Source organism: Ovis canadensis, chromosome 5 (genome assembly GCF_042477335.2).
Source record: "Ovis canadensis isolate MfBH-ARS-UI-01 breed Bighorn chromosome 5, ARS-UI_OviCan_v2, whole genome shotgun sequence".
NCBI classification, from domain to species: Eukaryota; Metazoa; Chordata; class Mammalia; order Artiodactyla; family Bovidae; genus Ovis; species Ovis canadensis.
In genome coordinates this window covers 32337454-32359292 of record NC_091249.1, presented here as the reverse complement: position 1 = coordinate 32359292, position 21839 = coordinate 32337454, and the positions used below count along the sequence as shown (strand labels likewise).

Below are 21839 nucleotides of genomic sequence, written 5' to 3'. Positions count from 1 at the left end.
AAAGAGACTGAGCCCGGAGCTTAAGTGAGCTTAAGTCCTAGGCTGAGCCCCAACCCTGCTGGGACCCTGGCTTCAGCTGATCCTCAATTCCCCAGCTGATCCCCGACCTCGGCTGAGTCCTTCCTGCCTTAAGAGTCTGTCTGTTTCATGGCTGGAGAGATGGTCTCCCAACCACCTTCTAAATGACCAAACTCCAAGAATGGAAAATTCCATGCCTTGCTCAGGGCTGAGGCCCCTTCAAATGGTCAGGGATGGGGGCACTCACCGGAGAAGAGGGCAACGTTGGCGTGTTTGGGGTCGTATGGGCAGCGGGCCATGCCGCTGATGTTGTCCCCAAGGGGCTGCAGTGTGTCCATCTGCGGGGGTGGGGGTGGGGAAATAGGGTCTGAGTGACAGCTCCTGGCTGTACCTAGCAGCCCCTGGCTCCCCCAGCGACCCCCTCCAAGGGGAATCCTGGTGCCACCTTGGATGCTGTGTGACTTTGTCAGTCACTTAACCTTTCTGGGGCTGTTTTGTTGTTGTTTAGTGCCTTAGTCGTGTCCGACTCTTCTGTGACCTCACCAAGCTCCTGTGTCCATGAGATTTCCCAGGCAAGAATACTGGAGTGGGTTGCCATTTCCTTCTCCAGGGGATCTTCCAGGGATGGAACCCGCACCTCCTGCGTTGGCAGGTGGATTTTTAACAGCTGAACCAGCAGGGAAATCCAGGGCTCAATTTACTGATCAGAAATGGGGTCTAGGAGTCGATCCTAGTCAATCTTAAGTAGCCTCAGCCTGTAGAGGCCGCCTTTGGAAGCCTCTTACGGAATTCTGGGTGATGAGGGGGGAGGACAGTTCATCCAGTAAGGCTTCCTGTAGGAGGTGATGTGGCTTGGGGATACGGCACGACCAACAGAGGGCCCATGAGCAAAGGGTTGCCGATGTTAAACCTGGGCGGGCAGGGCTTCGAAGGGCGGTGACTCACGCTGTAGTTGGCACACACGGGGTTGAAGGCATTGGAACCACACACGAAGAGAGTGGATTCGTCCCGAAGTAGAAGCACCTTTACAAAATTTCGACACTCGCCCTGGGATGGGGCAGGAAGAGAAAAGCCGAGGTGGGCGTGATCACGGGTGTGGGCGGGGCCAGGACTGTAGGGCACAATGGGGCGTGGTGAAGGGCGGGGCCAGGGTAGAGGCGGGGCCCGACTGGGAGGGGTCAGGTTGTGGGCGTGACCAAAGCAGGGGGCTAAACTAGGAGAAGACTGGGGGCGTGGCCATGGCTAAGGGTTGGGCACAGACAAGAAAATAGGGCACTTGAAGGCGTGAGCTATGGCAAGGCCACTAGCAGAGTGGCCACGACTGAGGACCACCTTGAGGGCATGGCTAGGCTCTGGGAGTACCCATGGCAACAGGGGCCTGGCTTGGAATGAAAGCAGAGAAGGATTTGCCCTGTGGGATGGCCAGGACGGATTGGGGCGTTACCATGGCTGATGCGGGCATGGCCAGGGCTCACTTACCTCCTGCTTGCCCTTCATCCGACACACGTTGATGTCGCTGGGGTTGGAGGGCCAGGTCAGCTTCTGGGGACACAGGGGGTTGGTGAGGGGAGCGGGGTCCGTGACGGACCCAGGAACCCTGCTAGGCAGACCTGAATCCACTGTGCTTCCCAGCGCAGTGTCCGGGCTCCCTAGTGGGAGCGCCAACAGCTGCCCCCTCCCCTCCCGCCTGCGCCCCTTCCTCACCCGCTGGTACCGCATTTCAGTTGATGTGGGGGGCTCCAGCTCCACCCGGTATAGGTTGTCCCTAGAGAAGAGGTGTAGTTAGTGAGATCGGGGGCCTCCCCTACACATTCTATCCTCCTGGCAGCAGACGTGGTGTCCAACACATACCACACAGGGGCGTAACAACACCTCTGCCACACGCAGCTCCAACACTGAGCGTGCCTTCAGGCGCCTGAGCATGCCCTTACACGCCTCCTTGTGCCCTAAAATGAACCACGGGTTCTAGCACACCCCACATGCCTTACGATGCCACCTCACACAACCCATAGCCTAGGGACCTACAGCTAACACGATGCACTGTCCAATGACTTTACATCCAATGTCCCCCCCCACCCAGCACCCCTCGGTCTCACCCTCCAGGCTCTCACTTCTCCTCCACATGCAGCAGAGACTGCCCTGATCAAGGTCACTGGCCATTGTCAAGTCCAGCGGTGACTTCTCTGTTCTCTTCTCCCTTTCCACAGTGTCTCTCCCCACCAGTCCATTTTCCTCCTGGGAACACCACCCTCATTGCGTGCCTGGACCTGGCACTCACCTGCCTTCCCTCCCACCCCTCTGGGCCCTCCTCTTCCCCCGGTGGGCCCACGCCTGGGTCCTCTGGCCTCTCCCTTCCCCTAGCCATACCCCTCTGGGCGGCCTTGTCCACTCTCAGGGTGGAACCGTGTCTCTGTGCAGATGACACTCACAGTCCTGTCTCCAGCCAGGGCCTCCCCTGAGTTCCAGCTTTGGGGCCCAGCTAGCCCTCAAGGTCTCCACAAGGGAGGGCTCACAGGTTTCTCACGCTCGACATGGCCTCGCTGAGCGCGACCATCCCCCAAGCCTGCCCCCACCCTGACCACCCTCTCGGGTCAGGTGCTGTCTCGGCTGAGACAACAGTGTGGGAGGGACCCACATCTCCCCGCTTCGCCTTCCCTCCCAATACCTTCACCTCTGCCTTCAATATGTACGCAGCGTTCATCCACTTCTCACACCCTCTATGGCCACCATTCTCGTTCAGCCCCTGTTACTGGATTGCCCAGGTGTAGGGGCTCCCGCCCTCACCGACACAGGCTGTCTTCCCCGCAGCAGCCACCAGAGAGCCGGGTCCACATTCTCCCCCCCAGTCGGCTCTCCTCACAGCAGCCACTAGAGGACACCTGTGAGCACCTGAGTCAGGCCCCGCCCCTCCTCTGCACAGCCCTCTTGGGTCCCATCTCCCTTGGGGTAAAAGCCTGAATCCTCCCTGCAGCCCACAAGGCCCTGCACGACCTGCCCTGTCCTCTCCCTGCCCTCCCCTCCTCTCTCTCTCCCCCTGCTCCAGACATTTGTGCCTCTTCACTGTCCCTTCACCATATGAGACACAGTCCTGCCCCAGGACCTTTGCATGGGCTCCATCCTCTGTTCTGACGTCTCTCTCTCCCTCAGATTTCCTCACAGCTGGCTCCTCATCCTTCAGGTCTCAACTCAAATGTCACCTTCTCAGAGAAGCCCTTGGTGCCACTTCAGCACCCCCTCTAGCACCCAGTGAATTCTGACCAGACAGCTGTGCCCACTTGGTAACACACTATAAGTAGGGTCTGGTCTTCAACCACACCCAGAGTTCAGCACTTGAAATTCCCACTCCAGGGACACGTATTCACATTCCAGCTGAACTACAGGCCCTATCCCACAGACCTCCCTAAAATGCTACCACCTGCTCCCCACACCTCACCCACCGCATTCTCTGCCGGGCAGTTTCTCCTACCTGCCCCCGATGAACAGCGTTCTATTGACCCGTAGAACTCGCTGGATGTTGAGGTCATCAGCGTCTTCTGAGGGGCTCAGGCGTCCTGGCCCACTGCCCACGAACACGGGATAGTGATTCAGGTCTGGGGGAGGGTAGAGGAAGGGTGTGATCCAGGGCCAGGGTGAGTCTAGCCTGGTGAGACCCTGGGAGGGGGGGACTCCCTCCCCATCGCAAGACTCCCCACTCACAGTCCCTCGGGGCCACGCTGAGCGGCGGCGGCTCCTCGGGGAAGAGGCCGTGGGCGCCTCCCAGGAGCAGCAGCAGGAGCAGTAGGGCCGGACGGGAAGGGGGCCCTCGCGGGGTCCGCATGGCGAGGTCAGGGCGACAGGAGGTAACACCTGCGAGCGAGGGGCGGGGCGGTGAGCCGTGTGGCTTGCAGTCCCGATTGCTGCCAGCAGACGGAGCGCGAGTGTCACGGCGTCCGGGACCTTCAAGTCCCGGAAAACTTTCCCACTGGGGTAATAATTTAAAAATAACCACAATCATGGCATTAGCAATAATAATATCAGCACTTACTAATTACCAGAACAACTTTCTGACCATATTTGAAAGCGAAAGTTCAGGAAACGGTTCCTAACAAAAAATTAATCATGAGACTAATTTAAAAATTAAATGATTTTAAGTTAAAAATAAATAATAACATATTTCAAAACATATATGTATTTAAAAATTCAATTTCAAAACATATGTTTAAAGTATTCTTAAAACACAAAAATTTTAAAAGAAAACGCTCAAAAAAAAAAACCAGAAAAGAAAGAAAAAGAAATTCAAAGGCCCTAGGAATTGTATAAACCACAATCTGGGAACTGCAGAACTTTGGAACTGCAGGATATTCAGTTGGCTGGGGACCTCAGAGGCCGCCGTGAGCCCGACTCCCTTCCGAGTCCAGCCTTTCGGTCCTCTGCTAACATACTTCTGTGACAGGGGCCTCACCACCTTTAGGAGGGGTTGTGGGAGAGGCTGCTTCCTGCTCTAGGTGTATGGAGACCCCTCCCCCACCCGAGTGATGCTCTGGTTGATGGTGTAAACAGAACTCACCCTCTGGAACCCAGCCCTCCACTCCTCTTTCAGAAGGGGCGCCGTCCGGAGCCCCAGGAAGACATCCGAAGCTTTGTCCTCCTGTGAAGTCCCGGGCTAGCTCTGAGCCTCAGTTTCCCCACCTAAGCAGCAGGTACATCTCCCAGCCCTGCCCAGGCCCTGGGGGCATGGGGATTCCGAATCCGTGGAGGTGGACATGAACCACGAACTTTGGCCCTGGAGCGCCTGCCTCCGAGGATTCAGGGCCAAAAAACAGGAAGGCCTTGCGTGAGCCGGCAGTGTTTCCTCTCCGACCCTGAGCTTCCAGGATTTGTGACTCAGCCGACGCCAGGATCCCATGTGCGTGTGGACCTGGCTCTGCTTCCTTCAGTTTCCTGCCCGGGCTCCTCCCCTGCTCCACAACTGCCGGAGTCTCCCAGCGACCCCAGAGTCAGGCCACCAACACTGCCATTCAAGGCCACCAACTCCACGGCCAGACCTCAACTCTCCACTCCACCTGGAAAATCTCCTCCCCACACCTGTGAGGACACCTCAGCCTCTGCGGTGTTCTGTCTGCTCGTGCCGTCTTTTTTTTCCCTTTTTTTTTTTTAAACATTTTAATATTGTGGTCCAGTGTACACAGGGGCTTCCCTGGTGGCTCAGTGGTAAAGAACCTGCCTGCCAGTGCAGGAGAGGGACAGTTCGATCCCAGGGTCGGGAAGATCCCCTGGAGAAGGAGGTGGCAACCCACTCCAGTATCCTTGCCTGGGGAAGTCCATGGACAGAGGAGCCTGGCGGGCTATAGTCCGTGGGTTCACAAAGAGTCAAATACAACTTGGTGAGCAAACAACACCACCACCAAAATCTATATAACATAAAATTTGCCATCTTAACGATATTTAAGTGGCGTTAAATACATTCACATTGTCGTGCAACCATCCTACGACCCACCTCCAGAATCTTCTCATCTTCCCAAACTGAAACTCTGTCCCCATGAAACAGGCTCACTGTCCCCTCCCTAGCCCCTGGCCCCACCATCTACTTCCTGTCTCTGTGGATCTGACTCTAGGGACCTCCTGTGAATGGAACCAGACAGTATTTGTCCTTCTGTGTCTGGTTTCCCTCATTGAGCATCACATCCTCAGGATACATCCTTGTTGTATCAAGTGTCAGACTATCCTTCCTTTTTAAGGCTGAGTGATATTCCATGGTGAGGATGGACCACATTTTATTTGCGCATTTACCTGTCGATGGACAATGGGGCTGCTTCCACCTTTGGACTGTTGTGAACATCTATGAACACGAGTGTGCAAACATTTCTTTGAAACCCTGCTTTCATTTCTTTTGGGTGTCTATGTAGGAGTGGAATTGCTGGATCGTATGGTGACTCTATGTTTAACTTCTGGAGCAATCGCCAAGCTCTTCTCCACTGTGTCTGCACCATATTCCCACCAGCATCACCCATGTGTTCCAATTTCTCTTGCCAACACTACTTTCTGCTTTTTGATAGTAGCCATCGCAAGAGGTGTAAAGGCAGTGCTCTGGGCCTTTTATCCCATGTTTTATTGGAATTGTGTTTAACTTCAGAAACTTTAAGACAACAGCTTCCACTCACAGGCCATGCAGCACTGTGATGAGTGGCGAAGCTCCAAGGTCATAAGGGTTCAACTCCCAGCTCTGCTCTGCTCTGTACATGCTGTGTGACTTGGACATGGCACTCCACCTCTCCCGGCCTGTTTCCTCATCTGTGAAATGGGCATGGTAATAGCACTGACCTCACAGGCCTGTAGTGGGTGTTAGCACAGAGCCTAGAAATGCTGCAGTTGCTCAGAAAATGCTAATTCTTATTATGATTGTTGTTGCCATTGGTATATTAAACGTATCAGAGGCCAAGCTGAGTGGTTTCCAGGAATTGCTTCATGGTAACCCCAAGGGCTCTAGCAGGGTTGGTATAACATTCAACCCATTTTTGTAGATGGGGGAACTGAGGGGCTGATTTGGTGGTCATGACCCACCAGTGAGGACTGATCACAGGGCTCTCTCTGGCTCCAGGATTTTGCTCCTAGGAGTTGAGCGTTTGAACAGTCATGACAAGATTAATAGCCACCCATTCCCTCACCCTTTAACAAGGTGAAGCCAGCAGTAACTTTTTTTTTTTTTAATTTTTTGGTTGCATTGCACAGCATGTGGGATCTTAGTTCCCTGACCAGGGATCAAACCCTTGTCCCTTGCAGTGGAAGAGCAGAGTCTTAACTGCTGGATATCTGGAGGAGTCCCAGAGGCCAACAGTTATTTAACACCCAGTTCACAGACAGGCAGGTTGAGGTCAGGATGGGACCTCACGGCTCATTTTTTATCCTGGTTTTCGTAACTTTGTCATGCAGCCACTTGGGGCTAGAAGGATGTTCCTGTCATCCCTCCGTCCATAGCTGCCCCAGCCACTCAGAACCACCCTGGGACCCCTGCACCCCAAACTGGGCTTTTCTTGCCTCAAACCTGCTTCTTTTACCAGATCCCTGACTTACGAATGGCTCCATTGTCCTTGAGCCAAAGACCAGGGTGTTGGCCTCCCAGTCCCTTCCTCCACCCTGATCGCCCCAAGGCCCAGCTCCCACCCCCTACCTTGTCCCCTGGCTTCCAGTCCCAACCCTTCAGTATCTTCCTTAAGGTAGCAAAGGAATCTTTCTAGAACCCAAATCTCATTTGTTTCTCTCCTGCTCTAAACCAGGGTCTCTCCCCTTCAGCACCACTGACATTTGGGACCGGATCATTCTCTGGTGGGGGCCATCCTGGGCACTGTGCCAGAAGCATCCCTGGCTCTAACCCACTCAATGCCAGGAGCATCCCTCAATGGTGACAACCAAAAACATCCCCAGACATCATGCAGTCTCCCCTGGGGGGGAAACCCACCCCCAGCTGAGAACTTCTGCTCTAAAGCTTTCTATGGCTCCCCAGTGCCCTTGAAATGACATCTCCCCCCTTCCCTCTCCACCTCTGGGCATCTGCATGTGTTGTTCTCTCTGCCTGGAACAACCTGCCTCCTGCTCCTAGTAACCTGATGAACAGGTTCATCACCTTAACACCTCCTCCAGGAAGACTTCCTAGATCAGCCTGGATTGACTTCCTCCAGCCTCCTGCCTGCCTAGTGCATCCCCAGTGAGTGCCCTGCTCACCCCATCCTCTAAACGCCTGGCTAACTGTTCACCTTTCCCACTGGACTCTGAGGCCCACATGCACGGTGGGGCTGAGTCTGTCCTGGCCACCCTTGTGTCCCCACCACCTAGCACAAGACCTGGCATACAGTACAAGCTCAATAAACAGTAAAAATAGCAAACACCAAGCACTTTCTATGGGCCAGGAACCGTTCTAACGACTTCAATGAACTCATGTGATCCACACAACACATCCCATAGGTGGGTGCTGTTAATATGCCCCTTACACAGATGGGGAAACTGAGGTACAGACAGGCGAAGTCCCGACCAAATGGAAATGGTGGAGCCAAGACCGAAATCCACTCAGTTTTCTTTTCTTTTTTTTTTTCGGCTGCACAGCGTGTGGGATCTTACCTCCCTGACTAGAGATTGAACTGGTGTCCCCTGCATTGGAAAATGGACTCTTAACCATGGGGCCACCAGCGAAGTCCCTGAAACCCACTTAACTGACGTGTTAGTTTGATGATGGTGCAGAACTGAACCCCACATGCTGTTTTGCAGGAGTCTGGGTCACTTCAGGTTCAACCCACTGCACCTGGCCTCAGTTTACCCGCTGACCTCCTGGGGTTATCGGAGGCCTCAGCATCTCCCTCACCACTCCCAAGACCATCTGCTTCTCTCCATGAAACTTGAGGCGTCTCTGTCAGCAGCCACTCAGCGCCTGCCTGCCCAGAAGTGGCCCCACCACCTGCCCCGGCACCTGGCCACCAGGAGCAGGACCTCCTCCAGGACCAGGTGGGAGGAGTCACGTGGCTGGCATGTGCAACCCATGGTGTGCAGACTACCTACACACCTATGTGTCTGCCTGCCTGCAGCCCTGAGAATGTGCATTTATGCCCATGGGGATGGGAGGGATGGTTAAAGAGACAGAGACCCCCCCCGAGGAGGGCTTGTGGGTACCGTGACACCACCTCTCTGCCCAACCTCCATCACTCCTAGTCTTGGCACAGTCCCATTGTACAGATGAGGAAACTGAGGCAGGTATGGAAATCCCCTCTAGGCTACCTGCTTCACCCTCCCATCTACCTTTTCAGGTGCCATATGGCCTTAGCTTGTATACCTTCATCATAGATTTGAATTTCCTTCTGAAACATTTTTCCCACCTGGCCAGGGTGTCTGGGCTACTCTCTCCCTGCCCCACCCGCAGCAGTTCAGCATAAATTTCAGGATCAGCTGGCAAGTTCCAAAACAAACAACATAAAACCTGTTAGGATTTTCACTGGAACATAGAACTAACTGATTTATTGACTGACAGGTTCCCTGTCTTCACTGATGGCTCAGGCCACACCTGGAAGTCACTCCCAACTCCCTCCAACACCACCCACCACCCCATTCTCTCACGCTCACATCCAATGCCAGCAAGTACTGTGGGGTCTGCCGAATTCATCCTGAATCTTCACGCCTCGCTAGTCTGTTCTCTGGTCAGCTCCCAACATCTCCTGCCTGGACCCCACAGTTTCCTCCAGCTGGACCCCAGCTCCCACACTTAATCCCTACAGTCTGTCCTCCACCGAAGCAACCCCTAAAGGTCACCCGTTAGCACTTGAATCAGGCTCCATCCCTCCTCTGTCTACACCCCTGGGGCTTCCCACTTCCCTCCCAGTAAAAATCCAAGTTTTTCTTGGTGGCCCACAAGACTTCACACGACCTGCCCCGTCTTCTCCCTGTTCTTCCCTCTTCCTTTTTTCTACCCTCCCCTCCGTACTCCAACCACACAGGCCTCCTCCTTGTTCCTCCAACACACCTGGCCTGGCCCTGCCCCAGGGCCTTTGTACTGGCTGTTCCTCACTCGAGAAAGCCTCTTCTCTCAGATACACACGTCAGTTCAGTTTAGTTCAGTTGCTCAGTCATGTCCGGCTCTTTGCAGCCTTACGGACTGCAGCATGCCAGGCTACCCTGTTCATCACCAACTCCCAGAGCTTGCTCAAACTCATGTCCATCAAGTCAGTGACGCCATCCAACCATCTCATTCTCTGTTGTCCCCTTCTCCTCCTACCCTCAATCTTTCTCAGCATCAGGGTCTTTTTGAATAAGTCAGTTCTTCACATCAAGTGGCCAAAGTATTGGAGTTTCAGCTTCAGCATCAGTCCTTCCAGTGACTGTTCAAGACTGATCTCCTTTAGGAGGGGCTCCCTCCTCATCTCACGTCTCTACCCTCATCCGCTGGACTCCAGCAGCCTCTCCCCTCCCCACGCACCCGCCCTCACAGTATGACACTCTCAAAGGCTCCTTTAGACAGTCCGTTACTCCAGATATGGCCCTTGCACCAGCAGAGGGAGCAGCCTCACTTGGGGTGGTTAGAAATGCTGAGTTTTGTGTTTGTCCTAGACCTGCCCAAGGAGACCCTGCATTTTAGATCCTTTTTCTATATTATTGGTTAGTTGCAGCATGTGGGATCTTTAGTTATGGCATGAGAACTCTCGGTTGTGACATGTGGGATGTAGTTCCCTAACCAGGAATAGAGCCCAGGCCTCCTGCAGTGGGAGTGCAGAGTCTTAGCCACAGGACCACCCAGGAAGTCCCAGAGTGTGCAGTTTTGGGCAGAAGAATCCTGAGCAGCTGAGCTTATGCACAGATCCCACCAACTGAAATAATCACCTACGGAACAGCCTGTTCAGAGTCCAACTGTTTTCCTGAACTAGGAGCCGCATGAGGGCAGGCCCAGGTGCATCTTGGCCAATGACAAGTACCTACAGCGTCTGGTACACAGCTGGTGCTCAATAATGGCTTGTTATAAGGCATGAACTGTCAGCATTCAAAGTTGAACCCAGATCTGAACCCCTCCCTGGCTCACCTTTGCCCATCACCCCCACACCACACATGTGAGTCCACAGGTGAGTGGATGCCCCTATGAATATCCACAGGTCCCAATGTCTGCGTGTTCACACATATCCACAGATGCAACCACCGCACATGTGTGTGCCCCAGCAGGGGCAGACTGTCCCCCGTGTACACATGCCTATAAGCGTGTCAGAGTCTGTAAACGGGGCACCCCTGCATGAACCTGCTGCCTGCAACCCCTATTGCTAGCTTTCTGGCTATGAAAATTTTTCCAAGGACCCCAATTAACTGTGGATAGCAGGCTGGCCAAGCCTGTGTCTGTCTACCCTTCCCACCTGCTGTGTCCAATTCTGTTGGAGGGTTGGGGAAACTGAGGCTGGGGATGAGGAAGGATGGACAGACAATGCTGCCAGCCAAAGAGCCCTGGAGTGGTCGCTTAGTCTCTAGAATCTTGTGGCCCAGACTTAAAATGTGCTCTCTGCCTCTTACCAGCCTCCAGACCTCCGGGGGTCACTCCTCCCGTCTCAGCCTTGGTGTCCCCATCTACAAACCACCAGGGGCTATAAATCTGACCCTAAAACACTGCTACGAGGATGCAGAGACACCTAGAACAGACCGTCCTACAGAAAACCACGTGCGTGTACGTGCAGTTTTGAATTTCCTGGTGGCCACATTCAAAGGGTGCAATTTATTTTAATAATATGTTTCATTTAACCCAACAGATCCCAAGTCTTGTTATTTCCACCTGTAATTGACGTACGGATGATTAATGAGACATTCTAAATTCTGCTTCTGGTACTTAATCTTTGGAATCCAGGGTGTGTTGTATATTTATGGCACATCTGGACTGGGACTGGCCACACGTGGCTCCGAGTCATATGTGGCCAGTGGCCATTTTGACAGCCCAGCTAGAGATAAAGGGCTGAGCTAGGGACTGGGACTTAGGAAGCTCAGAGTGGGCATCAGTTATTATTATCATCGTGTTATAGCTATTATACAAAAATATCCAGGGAATTCCCTGGTGGCCCAGTGGTTAAGACTCAGAGATATCATGGCAGGGGGCATGGGTTCGATCCCTGGTCGGGAAAATAAGATCTTGCAAGCCACGTGACATGGCCAAAAATAAAATAAAGCTTCTAAGAAAAAAAATTTTTTAATATCCAACTACATTCTGTGTTCCGATTCCATGCTGGAGCATCTAGCTACAAAGTCCACTGGAATAAGCCAGTGCATAGGGAGGAGCACCCTAAGCTCTCTGCCTTAGCAAGGAAGTTCTGCTTTCAACCTTACCCTTGGCTTCACCCAACCCCACCAACTTGGGAGCGTCTGTGGCCAGCTCTGGCTTTCTGCACCCCAAATTGCAAGGTATTCATTCACTCATTGGACGAGCAATTACTGAGTGCCACTTGTGTGCCAGACGCAGAGAATGATAGGAGAGTCTTGGCAAAGGGGCTGCTCAGCCTGTGGTCAGGGGAAACCAAAGACAAAAACCTGGAGGCTGGAACCCTTAAAGGCACGGCAAGAAGATACTGGCAGGTGGGGAGGCGGCCATGTCTTAAGAGAGGACACCTGGACAAGACCTGGAGCCTGAATTTTCTCGTCTGTAAAATAAGGCACTTGGCACTCATGTTTGCCCTCTGTGAAATGACCTTGCTGGGTGACCTTGGGCCAGCAACTCACCCTCTCTGGCCCTCTCTATACCACAGCAGATGACTCCGTGACCCCCGGGCCAGGCTCAGAGCCCCTGTTTCTCCATCTGCTGCGGCAAGGATGGGGGCAGGATGCTCGTCTCCAGTTCCATAGAAGGAGCTCCTGTCCGCCCAGCAGCCCCAGGATTCCAGCTCCGGGGCCCAGCGTCCCCGGGGGGATCGAGTAACCCGGCCAGGCAGCCGGGCCCCTGCACCATCCAGGTCTAGTTACCGGCTCCACTTACAGCTGCCTCCTCCAGCTGCCTCTGTCGTCCCCCAGCACAGCCCAGACAGGCTCTGGGGCTGTCTAGGAACTTGGCGAAGCGGCCAGAGGGAGTCCCCTGGGGCCTGGGCCACGGGGGCGCTGAGGAGAGAGGACCCCTTAAACCCCCAGTGCTCACTCCACACCCGGTAACTCACCTCTCCCCAGCCCAGGAGGTGGCAGTGCAGCCCCTCCGTCCTCAGCCCTCCTCCCTGCGTTCTGGGCTCCTGGAGTCTCAGTTTCTCCATCAGAGAACAGAGCATGACAACCAGCCCCAACGGATTATCGTGATGGGGGAATAAGCCACATGGAATAGGTGCTCCGGACTGCTGTGCAGCGAGGGTCACATCTTCCCCTCACTGGTTTTGCTTCTGCCTCTGTAAATCAGGGATGACAACGTAAGACTCCCCGGGGGACAGGGGGGGTCTAGCGCACAGTAGGTGCTCAGCAAACACTGGCTGAATGAATGTCCCACAGACAGCCCCTATTTATGAAAGAGTTACACAGATCTGTTGATTCCAGACTTCCTGAGCACTTACTGTGTGCCAGCATAGCCGGGGATTCAACCCTGACCAGGACCATGCACAGAATCAGGCATGCAGTAGGTGTCCAATTAATGCTGAACATCTCCTTAAAGAAGATGTGTTTCGAGTACCTGAGCTATCTCCCTGATGCACAATACAGCAGCCCAGCAGAGTAGGGATTTAAGCTAAGATTTTAAATTTAAAAAAGTTTTTAATTAAAAAATTATTATTATATCTTTGGCCATGCCTTGTGGCAGGGGGCATCTTAGTTTCCTGACCAGCGGTCAAACCTGAGGTCCTGGCATTGGCAGTTCTTAGCCTTAACCAATGGGTTGCCAGGGAGTCTCTTAAAGTAAGATTTGATGAAGCCCCTACTGTGTGCCAGCTGCTGGGCCAAGCCCTTCGAAGGTCCGAACACAATTCCTACCCAAGCCAACTCTATGAAGCAGCATCATTATACCATTTTACAGAGGAAAAAAACAAAGCTCAGAGAGGTTAAGACACTTGGCCAAGGTCACACAGCACAGAAGGGTAGAGTTGGGATTTGAACCCAGGCCACGTGGCTCTACCGCCTCTTGCTGACATTTCCTGAGCGCCCACAACGCACCATCTGTCAACAAGCCTGCACAGTCTAACTGCACATTTTGCAGATAAGTGAGCAGAGACCCAGAGAGAGGCTGCCCTTGTCCCAAGCCACTCAGGGAGCCGGGGGCAGGGGAGACCGGGTGGCAGAGGCGGGACCTCACGAGGGGGACACAGATAGGTCCTCAGGGCTCCAGGCCCAGACGGGGGCGGGGGTGCTCCTGAGTAATTAATTTTAATCACTGTTTGGAAATTGGGCCGCCAGGAGGCAAATCGGAAGCAGCAACTTGTAATTAGAAATGGGGAAGGGGAGGGCTGCTTTCTCGGGGAAGCGGCGACCATTCTGAGGAGATTAAAATGTCATTTATACCCAGCGGGTAATTAGGGGGCCTGGGAGGGGGCCACTCGAGGAGGCTGGAGCTCCTAGGGAATTCAAGTTGGGCTGTGGATTTGGGATCAGGAACCCACAGATGGGGGCTCAGAGCCAGCCTGGGGGCAAACAGACCCTGGTGTCAATCCCAGTTTGGATGAAACAGAAAAGTCAGGTCCTGCTCTTGGGGTCCAATTTTAGGGGAGAGAGGGGAGTAAGAGTCACTCTAAGGGGCTCCACTTAGGGAGAACAAACAGATCTGGTTGGTCACTGCCCTGGGGCCCTCAATCCGGAAGAGAAGACAGTGAGCCTGGCCCCCCTCACTTGGGGTTCTGGGATCCCTCTTCTCCCCCAGACTGATCCTCCCAACCCGGAAGTCCTCCAGCCACTGCCCTTCCCTAGAGGCCCTGTCTGGGAGGCCCCAGGGATCCCCTACTGAGATGGGACCGGACGGGCAGGTCTGGAGGGGGGACACTGCTGAGTGATGGTGGGCAAGAGACAGATGGGACCATGCCAAGTGCTGCTGGGAATGGAAGACCTGGCGAATGAAACTGAAGAAGACAAAGGTGGGAAATAGGTCCTGGGCGGAAGGCCTGGGGGTCACAGTGGACCACAAGTCCTGGTGAGTCAGGGCTCAGGAATGGTGGAGATGCTGGCAGAGTGACGTGGGTTCTGGGGGGGTGGGGTTTGAGAACTGTGCATCAATAGAGCAAGACAGAGAGGGGCAGGGGCCCCCGTTTTGCTAGGTGACCTCGGGGAATTTGCCAGCCTAATCTGAGCCTCATTTCTTCCACACCCTGGGGCTTAGAAGGGGAGCAATAGCAAACATTTCTGGAGCACCTACTGTGTCCCAAGCTCTGTGCAACAGGCTTTGCAGAAAGTACTGATGGGGTAGGTAGGAGGGGTTTCCTCACCCAGAGCAGGCAGGTAATATGCCCAAGGGCGCACAGCTACGAAATGGCCAGAGTGGGTTTGAACCTAGCCCATGTGGTCCCAATATCACACTCTTAACCACAGCGCTGTATTTAGTTGCTCATTCGGGTCCGACTTGTTGTGACCCCATGGACTGCAGCCTGCCAGGCTCCTCTGTCCATGAGGATTCTCCAGGCAAGAACACTGGAGTGGGTTGCCATGCCCTCCTCCAAGGGATCTTCCCAATCCAGGGATCGAACTCAGGTCTCCCATATTGTAGGCAGATTCTTTACCACAGGAGCTACCAGGGAAGCCCACAGTGCTATGTGCCCCTAGAGAAAGGGGCTCTCAACCCCTCTGCACATCTAGAAAGTCCACCATCTACTCTGACCCACCCACTTTTCCTCTCTACTGCCTCACCCTGGCTGTTCCCCATCCTTGCTCCCCTGGACCAGCGGAGTCCCTTCCACCTGGTCCCCCAGCTTTGGCTCCCCACAGTCTGCACTCTCTGCAGTGACCAAATAGCATCCGTGAGCACCCAGGCAGGTCCCGCCCCCTCCTCTGCCCACAGCCCTTGGGGCACCCACCTCCAAAAGTTCAAGTACTCCCTACAGCCCATGAGGCCCTGCACAAAAATGTGCAGGGGGATCTTGTCTCCTCCCTGCCCTTCTCTCCTCCCTCTCTCCCCCTTGCTCACTCTGCTCCGGCCACACAGGCCTTCTTGCTGTTCCTCCAACAACACCAGGCATGGTCCTGCCCCAGGGCCTTTGCACGGGCTGTGCCCTCTTCCTGGAATGCTCTTCCTCCAGTTCTCTGCAGACTGGCTCCTTTTCATTTTCCAGGTCTCAGCTCACATGTCACCTCCTCCGAGACACTCTCCCTGACACCATCAGCTGAAACAGCCCCTCCCCTCTCAGCGACACCATCCAGTGTCACTGTCCTCAGGGCACTTGTTATATTTGCTTTACTTTCTTTCCCAAGTTAGTGGCCATGTTCCCATTGGGTATGAGCTCAGCAGGGCAGAGCCTGCTTGGCCTTGCTCATTGTTGGGTACACAGCACCTGGCACATAGTAGGCACACATAATAGGAGCTCATCTGTCAGCTCATGGAATGAAAGCCGAGACCCCACACCTCCAGTGAGATCAGGACCAGAGGCCACAAGCTCTTGCTTTTAAGTAATTTCTTTTTCTAGAGTAAGAAAAGAACAGGACCAGGCCTGGCATTGTCTACGTCCTCCTGTTTAAATGTTTAACCGTCAGGGAGACAGAATAGCATCTGTGTCTCACAGATGGGGAAACCAAGCCTCAGAGAGGGGGCATGAGTGAGTGAGTGAGTGAAGAGATGGATGTTGTGGCAATCTTCAAGGGCAAAAACTCAGATGGGCTATCTCAGCTGCCCCAGGGGACACTGACTCAGCCTTCAGGAAAGGGAGAAGGTTCTGAAACTATCAGAAGACGTGTGGCCTGGTGAACTCCTACACATCCGTCATAGTCCTAGCTGCAACGTCCCTCCTCAGTACATCTTCTCTGATCCCCACTACACAGAGACAATTTTCCCTAGCCCCATTTTGCCCCAACTCTGATCCCACATAGCAAAGAGAGCCAGTGTCTGCCTATTTCCCCTCCTTGAGCCTGGACAACCCTTGAGGGCCAATCAGACACTAGAGTTAAACTTTTTCCTCTGAGATCTCAGCATCACCTGCCCAGAGCATGGCACAAGGAGCCCCTGGGAGCATCTGTTTAGTCACTTGTCTCCCCAGCTGCTTTAGACCAGGTCTCTCCCAGGGCCCTGCTGAGAACTCACGAACCCACAATCTCCCCTGGGATCCTGCAGTTGGGAAGTTCTCTCCTAGGTCTGCCCTTGGAAGGCAGGCTCAGCCTGGGACAAGATGCATCCTGGGAAATGTAGTCCTCACTAGACTGGGCTTCCCTCCTAGCAGGCCCTGGGACTACCACCTTTGGACCCTGGGTCCAGTGAAGGAGCTTCAAGGGTGGCTGGGCGGGGGAGGGGGTGTGTGTGCCCTGTATCACTGCCTAAAGAGATGGAAGAGGCGTCTTCGGCCTCCCAAGTCACCTCCTCAGCACATTCTAATGACTGCCACTTCGTTTGGCCATCCCTCAAGGGCAGGTGATGAACGACTGTGATAATAAGAGAGAATTATGTGGCTCAGGCCCAGACCTCTCAGGCCACACATCAACCCCGGGCTCTGGAAGCCAAACCTGCACCGATCAGAATGGCGGGGGTGTCTAGCGCGGGGATCTGAAGCTGACGCCTAGATATTAATAATTTGACCACAGGATGTGGGGCAGGTGGCAAGGCTGTCTTGAGCCTCAATGTCCCTGCTTCTGCTAAATGAGGTCCCACCCACGGTCAATCCCAATCACCACTGGGTCTTGGATAAGTCAGTCTGAGAATCCACAGTCCCTGAAATGGGTTAGAATTTTGGAATCACTATATCCTAAACATTTCCCCAGCATTCTGGAAAAATGGCTGCCTAACCCCACTTGCTTGCCTCCCTGCACGGGTGACTCTCCACCCCTCTGAGAAGCCCACTAGGTTTGCAGGAAACTCTCTCCTGGTAGCTACCCTTCCTCATATCTGCTCAGGGTCTGAAACTCTGCCCATTCCTCTCTCTGCTCTACAACCTTCCATGGCTCCCTACTGCCCTTAGGATAAAGCTGCTCCTCGACTTGGCATCCACGGGCCCTGCCACCTCTCCGGACACATTGCTCATTGTAGCCCACACTTAAAATAGTGCAGCCATTCAAGAGTCCCCCAACACACCCCTCTGTGGCTTTCCCTGCCACTCTCTCCACCTGGAATCAGTGTACCCCTCTCCTTCTGGCAACATCCTTCAAGCCCAGTGCCAGTATCCCCTCCTCCAGGCAGCCCTCCCTGCTTCCATCTGTCCTGACCCTGGCTGAGTCCTTTCTGGGTCCCCATCATCACCTGGCAAAGGGCCAGGCACACAGGACAGGGCCAGCCACAACCCGGGGTCAGCTAGGGACACTCTCCTTCCCAGGACATGGGCAGTGACCAGCACGTCCTTCAGCCCCTGGGGACCCAGCTTACCTGTCCCGCCAGCTGACGTCAGGGTCACCTTTGCAAAGACAGTTTGATTTCTATCTTCTTGGTCCAGCCCCAGCTCACCCCAGCAACTCCCCGCTCAAGCCCTAGGCAGCCAGTACAGATGCCAAAGTCTCCTACAGCCCAAGTATCCAGCACCTTCTTTCCCCAGTGGACAGAGGTGAATAGTCCCTCCCTAGTGACTCAATACCTCCGCTGGGAAACACCTTCTCACCTCCAAGCAGAGAAGGTGATAGGACCATGAGGCCCATGGGTACTTAGCCCTGACAGAAGGCAGGTGGGGGCCAGAGGGAGAGGTTACATACCCAGGGTATTCCATGGTACATCTCTGCCTCATCTCCTTCCACTCAGGTCCTAGAACCAAGAGCATTTTCTGGGGCGATTGCAGCCCAGAGACGGCTAGCGACCTGTCTGAGGCCACACAGCAGTACTCCTCTTCTCACGCCCTGGTCTTCTCTATGATGCCTTTTTTTTTTTTTGAGAGTGGTGGGGCGTTGGATCCTCCAGGTCTAATGTCTGCCCTGCTCAGGTCAGTGGGGTGGGGGTGGGGGACTGGGGTTTCCAAGGAAACCTTTGGGCTGGTGTTTTGGGTTTCAGCTGATATGGGGGTTCCTCTCCCTCTTGACCTCATCTAGCAGCCCCAGCAGCAGAGGGGACTGGCTTCGCTCTTCACCCATCCACCTCCCTGGGCCTCAGTTTCCCTGTCTGTTCAGGGAAACAGGTCAGCTCAGCAAGTACATGCTACAGTTTAATGAGCCTCCTGCCAGGCTGCCACCTGTGGGATATCCAAGGGGGTCTCCTCTGAGCCACAGGGATCCACACCTACCTTCCCAAAGAGCTCAGGACCTCCTCCCAGGAGAATCCTGACCCCACCCACAGCCCCCAGCCGCTTTCCCATACCCCATACTCTGTCTATACAGAGTTTCAGCCATCCCTCAATTACATCCCAAAATTTCATCCTGAAAGACACCATATCTACAGGGATGTGGAAAAGGGGCTAGCCAGCGTCTGCAGGGAAGGGGACGCTGCACGGGTACTGAACTTTGACTTTGAAGAGCACACTGTACCCCTTGAGAAACTGAATGAACCCAGAAACATATAAAGCATTGCAATTTTGCAAACTGGGGGCCCTTCTGAAACCCAAGCCATTAGTCCCTTCTTCCTCCTTAAACCCCAAAAGAGACCCCCAAAACTTGCGGGCCCAATCCCCTAACCTCCAGCCCCAGTTCCCCTCCAGTCCCAGAGTCAAAGATAACAGCCTCAGGGGGAGGATGTCAAAGACCTCAGCTAGTGGCTGAGGGTCTGGGAGTCACCCCCAACCCCAGGACTCTTGCAAATACACCTAGCTTCAGCGTCTACAAGACAGGGCAGGGGCAGAGCAGGGGGGTCCTATGGCAGCGCCCCACCTAGGAGGGGCCCCAAACCCGGACGGCACCCTGAGGCAGGACAGGGGTTGCGAGACCCCCTCCCTGGAGACCAATCAGCGCCCACAGGAGGGGGCCACATTCGGGGCCCCCCACCCCTCCCAGCGCACTGCGAGAGAAAGACGCTTTCTTTGTCCCTTTGTCAGCTCTTGGGGGGCCCAGAAACATGGACCCCCACTGCAGCGGCGGGGTGGGGGTGATCCAGACCGGTTGACTTTCTCCCCCCGCATCACGGCCCCTCCCCCGCGGCCCCAGCCCTGGACTGCTTCTGGGCCGGGCGTGAGGCTGAAGAGGGCTCGGGGGCGCCCAAGGTGCCACGGATGGACCGTGGAGTGGGGCGGAGGGGCCTCGCTTCGCCAGGACCACCGCACCGGCCCCTCGACTTAGCGCTCAGGGCTCCGCCCCCCAACGCATCCCCCATCCCCGGCCAGCAGGCCCCCTGCCTGCCCTGAACACCCCCACCTGGGCCCCAATCCAGCTCTCCAGCGGCGCAGCCGCGAGCCCCCGTTATTGTGCTTTCTACGGCGCCCCCCATGGACAAAACCTCCACCCTCTGTGGTACCGACAGAACCCCCATTATAGCTCCACATATAGGCCCCCCGTCAACAATCCAGGCCGCCCCCAGCTGCGGTGCCATTAGACACCCCCGTTACGGAGTCTCATTCAGAGACCCAGGCCCAAATCCAGACCCTTCAAAGCGTTCTGACTGGTCCCCCATTCTATCGCTCCATACTGCGACCCCCCGAAAATCCAGCCTCCTCCCTAGTTGCGTTGCCGACAGAACCTCCCGTTATAGCGCTCCACAGACCCCCTCCCCGGCCCAATCCATCCCCCTCCCAGTGGCCGGGTCCTCAGGCCCCCCCCATCATAACGCCTGACCCGGCCACCTCAGCCAACAATTAAGGCCCCCAGCTGCGTGCCGACAGACACCCCCAGGATAGCGCCTCCCCAGCCCCCCTTCTTGCAGACGCCCCGGGGCGCTTACCTCGGAGCCGCGGCCGCCGCGAGTGCGCGGGAGGGAGCGCGAGGGCGGGAGGGCGCGGGTGGTGGTGGTGCGGGGCGGGGGGGGGTCGGTGCGCGCACCTGTCCCGGCCCGGCCGGCTCAGCCAGGCATCCCGGGGTGGGGAGGGGGGCTGGGGGCGCGCGCTCTCCCCGCCCCCGGGCCCGCGGCGCTGCGCTGGGGGAGGGGGCTCAGCCCCGGCCCCCGGCGCGCTGGCGTCGGCTCCCGGGGGGGCGCTGCGCGGCGGCCGGACCGGGGGCGCGCCGCGGCCGCATCTCCTCTGCCCGCCGCGGCCGCCGCTGCGACTCGCGACTCCGCCACCTCCGCCCCCCCCCTCGGTAACCCCCCCTTACCGAGCCGGGCCGGAGCGGTGCAAAACCTGGCCAGGAGCTTGGGCGGCGCGGAACGGAGGGCGGAGCCGGGTGGGCGGCCGAAGGCGCTGGGGGCAGGGCCGGGGGTGCGGGTGGAGGAGCGACCCAACAGAAATCACTCTGCTTTGGTCCGGGTGGAAGGTCTAATTGCCGGCCCCTCCCCCAATTTACTGCCTAGGTCCACTCTGGCCGACCTGCATCCTCAGGATCCACCCTCTGTGAGATGCTGGAGATGACCGGGAGACTGCGGTGTCGGGAACCCAGAGGGGCTACGTGGCCCTCTTCATTTATGAGGTCATTTATTCAGTCCACAAATTATACTTAACAACACTCAATAGGCACGTAAGGAAACTGAGGCATGGGAGGCGTCTTGTCCAAGGTCACCCAGTTAGAAAGTGGCTGAACTGGGGTTGAACAGAGTAAGCTGGCTGCAGAGACCATGGTACACAGCCCTGGAGGCTGTCTTTGATCCCAGCGCCCAAAGGAACCTGACCAAGAAAGAGATTGTGGCCGGGGGGCAATGGCTGCAGCGTCCCCATAGCCAGTGGAGAGCACTCCTGTTCCCTGCCTTTGGGACTCCAAGACAAATGGGTCTTCCTGTTTCAGAGACCGCCCAGGGGACCTCCGTGCCTCCCTGTAACCTCAGAACAGCAGGAGCCTTTGAGCACCTCAGTGTACCTCTCTGTCCAAGAGGTGCTCAATATAAGTTTGACCACTCTGTGTGGTTCAGATAATAAAGAATTCACTTGTAATTCAGGAGACCAGGGTTCAATCCTTAGGATGGGAAGATCCCCTGGAGAAAGGAATGGCTACCCACTCAAGTATTCTTGCCTGGAGAATCCCATGGACAGAGGAGCTTGGCAAGCTACACAGTCTGTTGTGTATTTATCTAGTGACATCTCTTGCACACCTGCTGAGTGCTTATGTTAGATGCATAAATGGCATTGTTCAGTCTTCAAGGCAGTCACACGAGGCTCCCATAGACTGGGCACGGAGAGGTCCACCAGCTGGCACACGTCTGCTTGCTCTGGTCCTAGACACCTTTGGTGTGTGTGTCCCACCCAGGGCACCCAGAAGTCCGG

General features: G+C 55.4%; 1 protein-coding gene across 3 annotated transcripts in view; it reads right to left on the bottom strand.

Moving 5' to 3' along the window:
* SEMA6B (semaphorin 6B) overlaps nt 1-21839 on the bottom strand; it is a 44494-nt gene that overhangs the window by 8185 nt on the left and 14470 nt on the right. Inside the window, exons 1-7 of one of the 3 annotated variants that reach the window (XM_069589390.1) lie at nt 20372-20471; nt 3715-3864; nt 3485-3608; nt 1723-1783; nt 1498-1560; nt 964-1065; nt 266-356 (exon numbers count right to left, since the gene is read on the bottom strand). In XM_069589390.1, coding sequence (XP_069445491.1) covers nt 266-356; nt 964-1065; nt 1498-1560; nt 1723-1783; nt 3485-3608; nt 3715-3835 — 562 coding nt within the window. In that variant the 5' untranslated portion in view covers nt 3836-3864; nt 20372-20471. Of the gene's footprint in view, nt 1-265; nt 357-963; nt 1066-1497; nt 1561-1722; nt 1784-3484; nt 3609-3714; nt 3865-4564; nt 4883-20371; nt 20472-21839 lie in introns of those variants that run through there. The other 2 variants (XM_069589389.1, XM_069589391.1) reach the window with 2 other exon arrangements.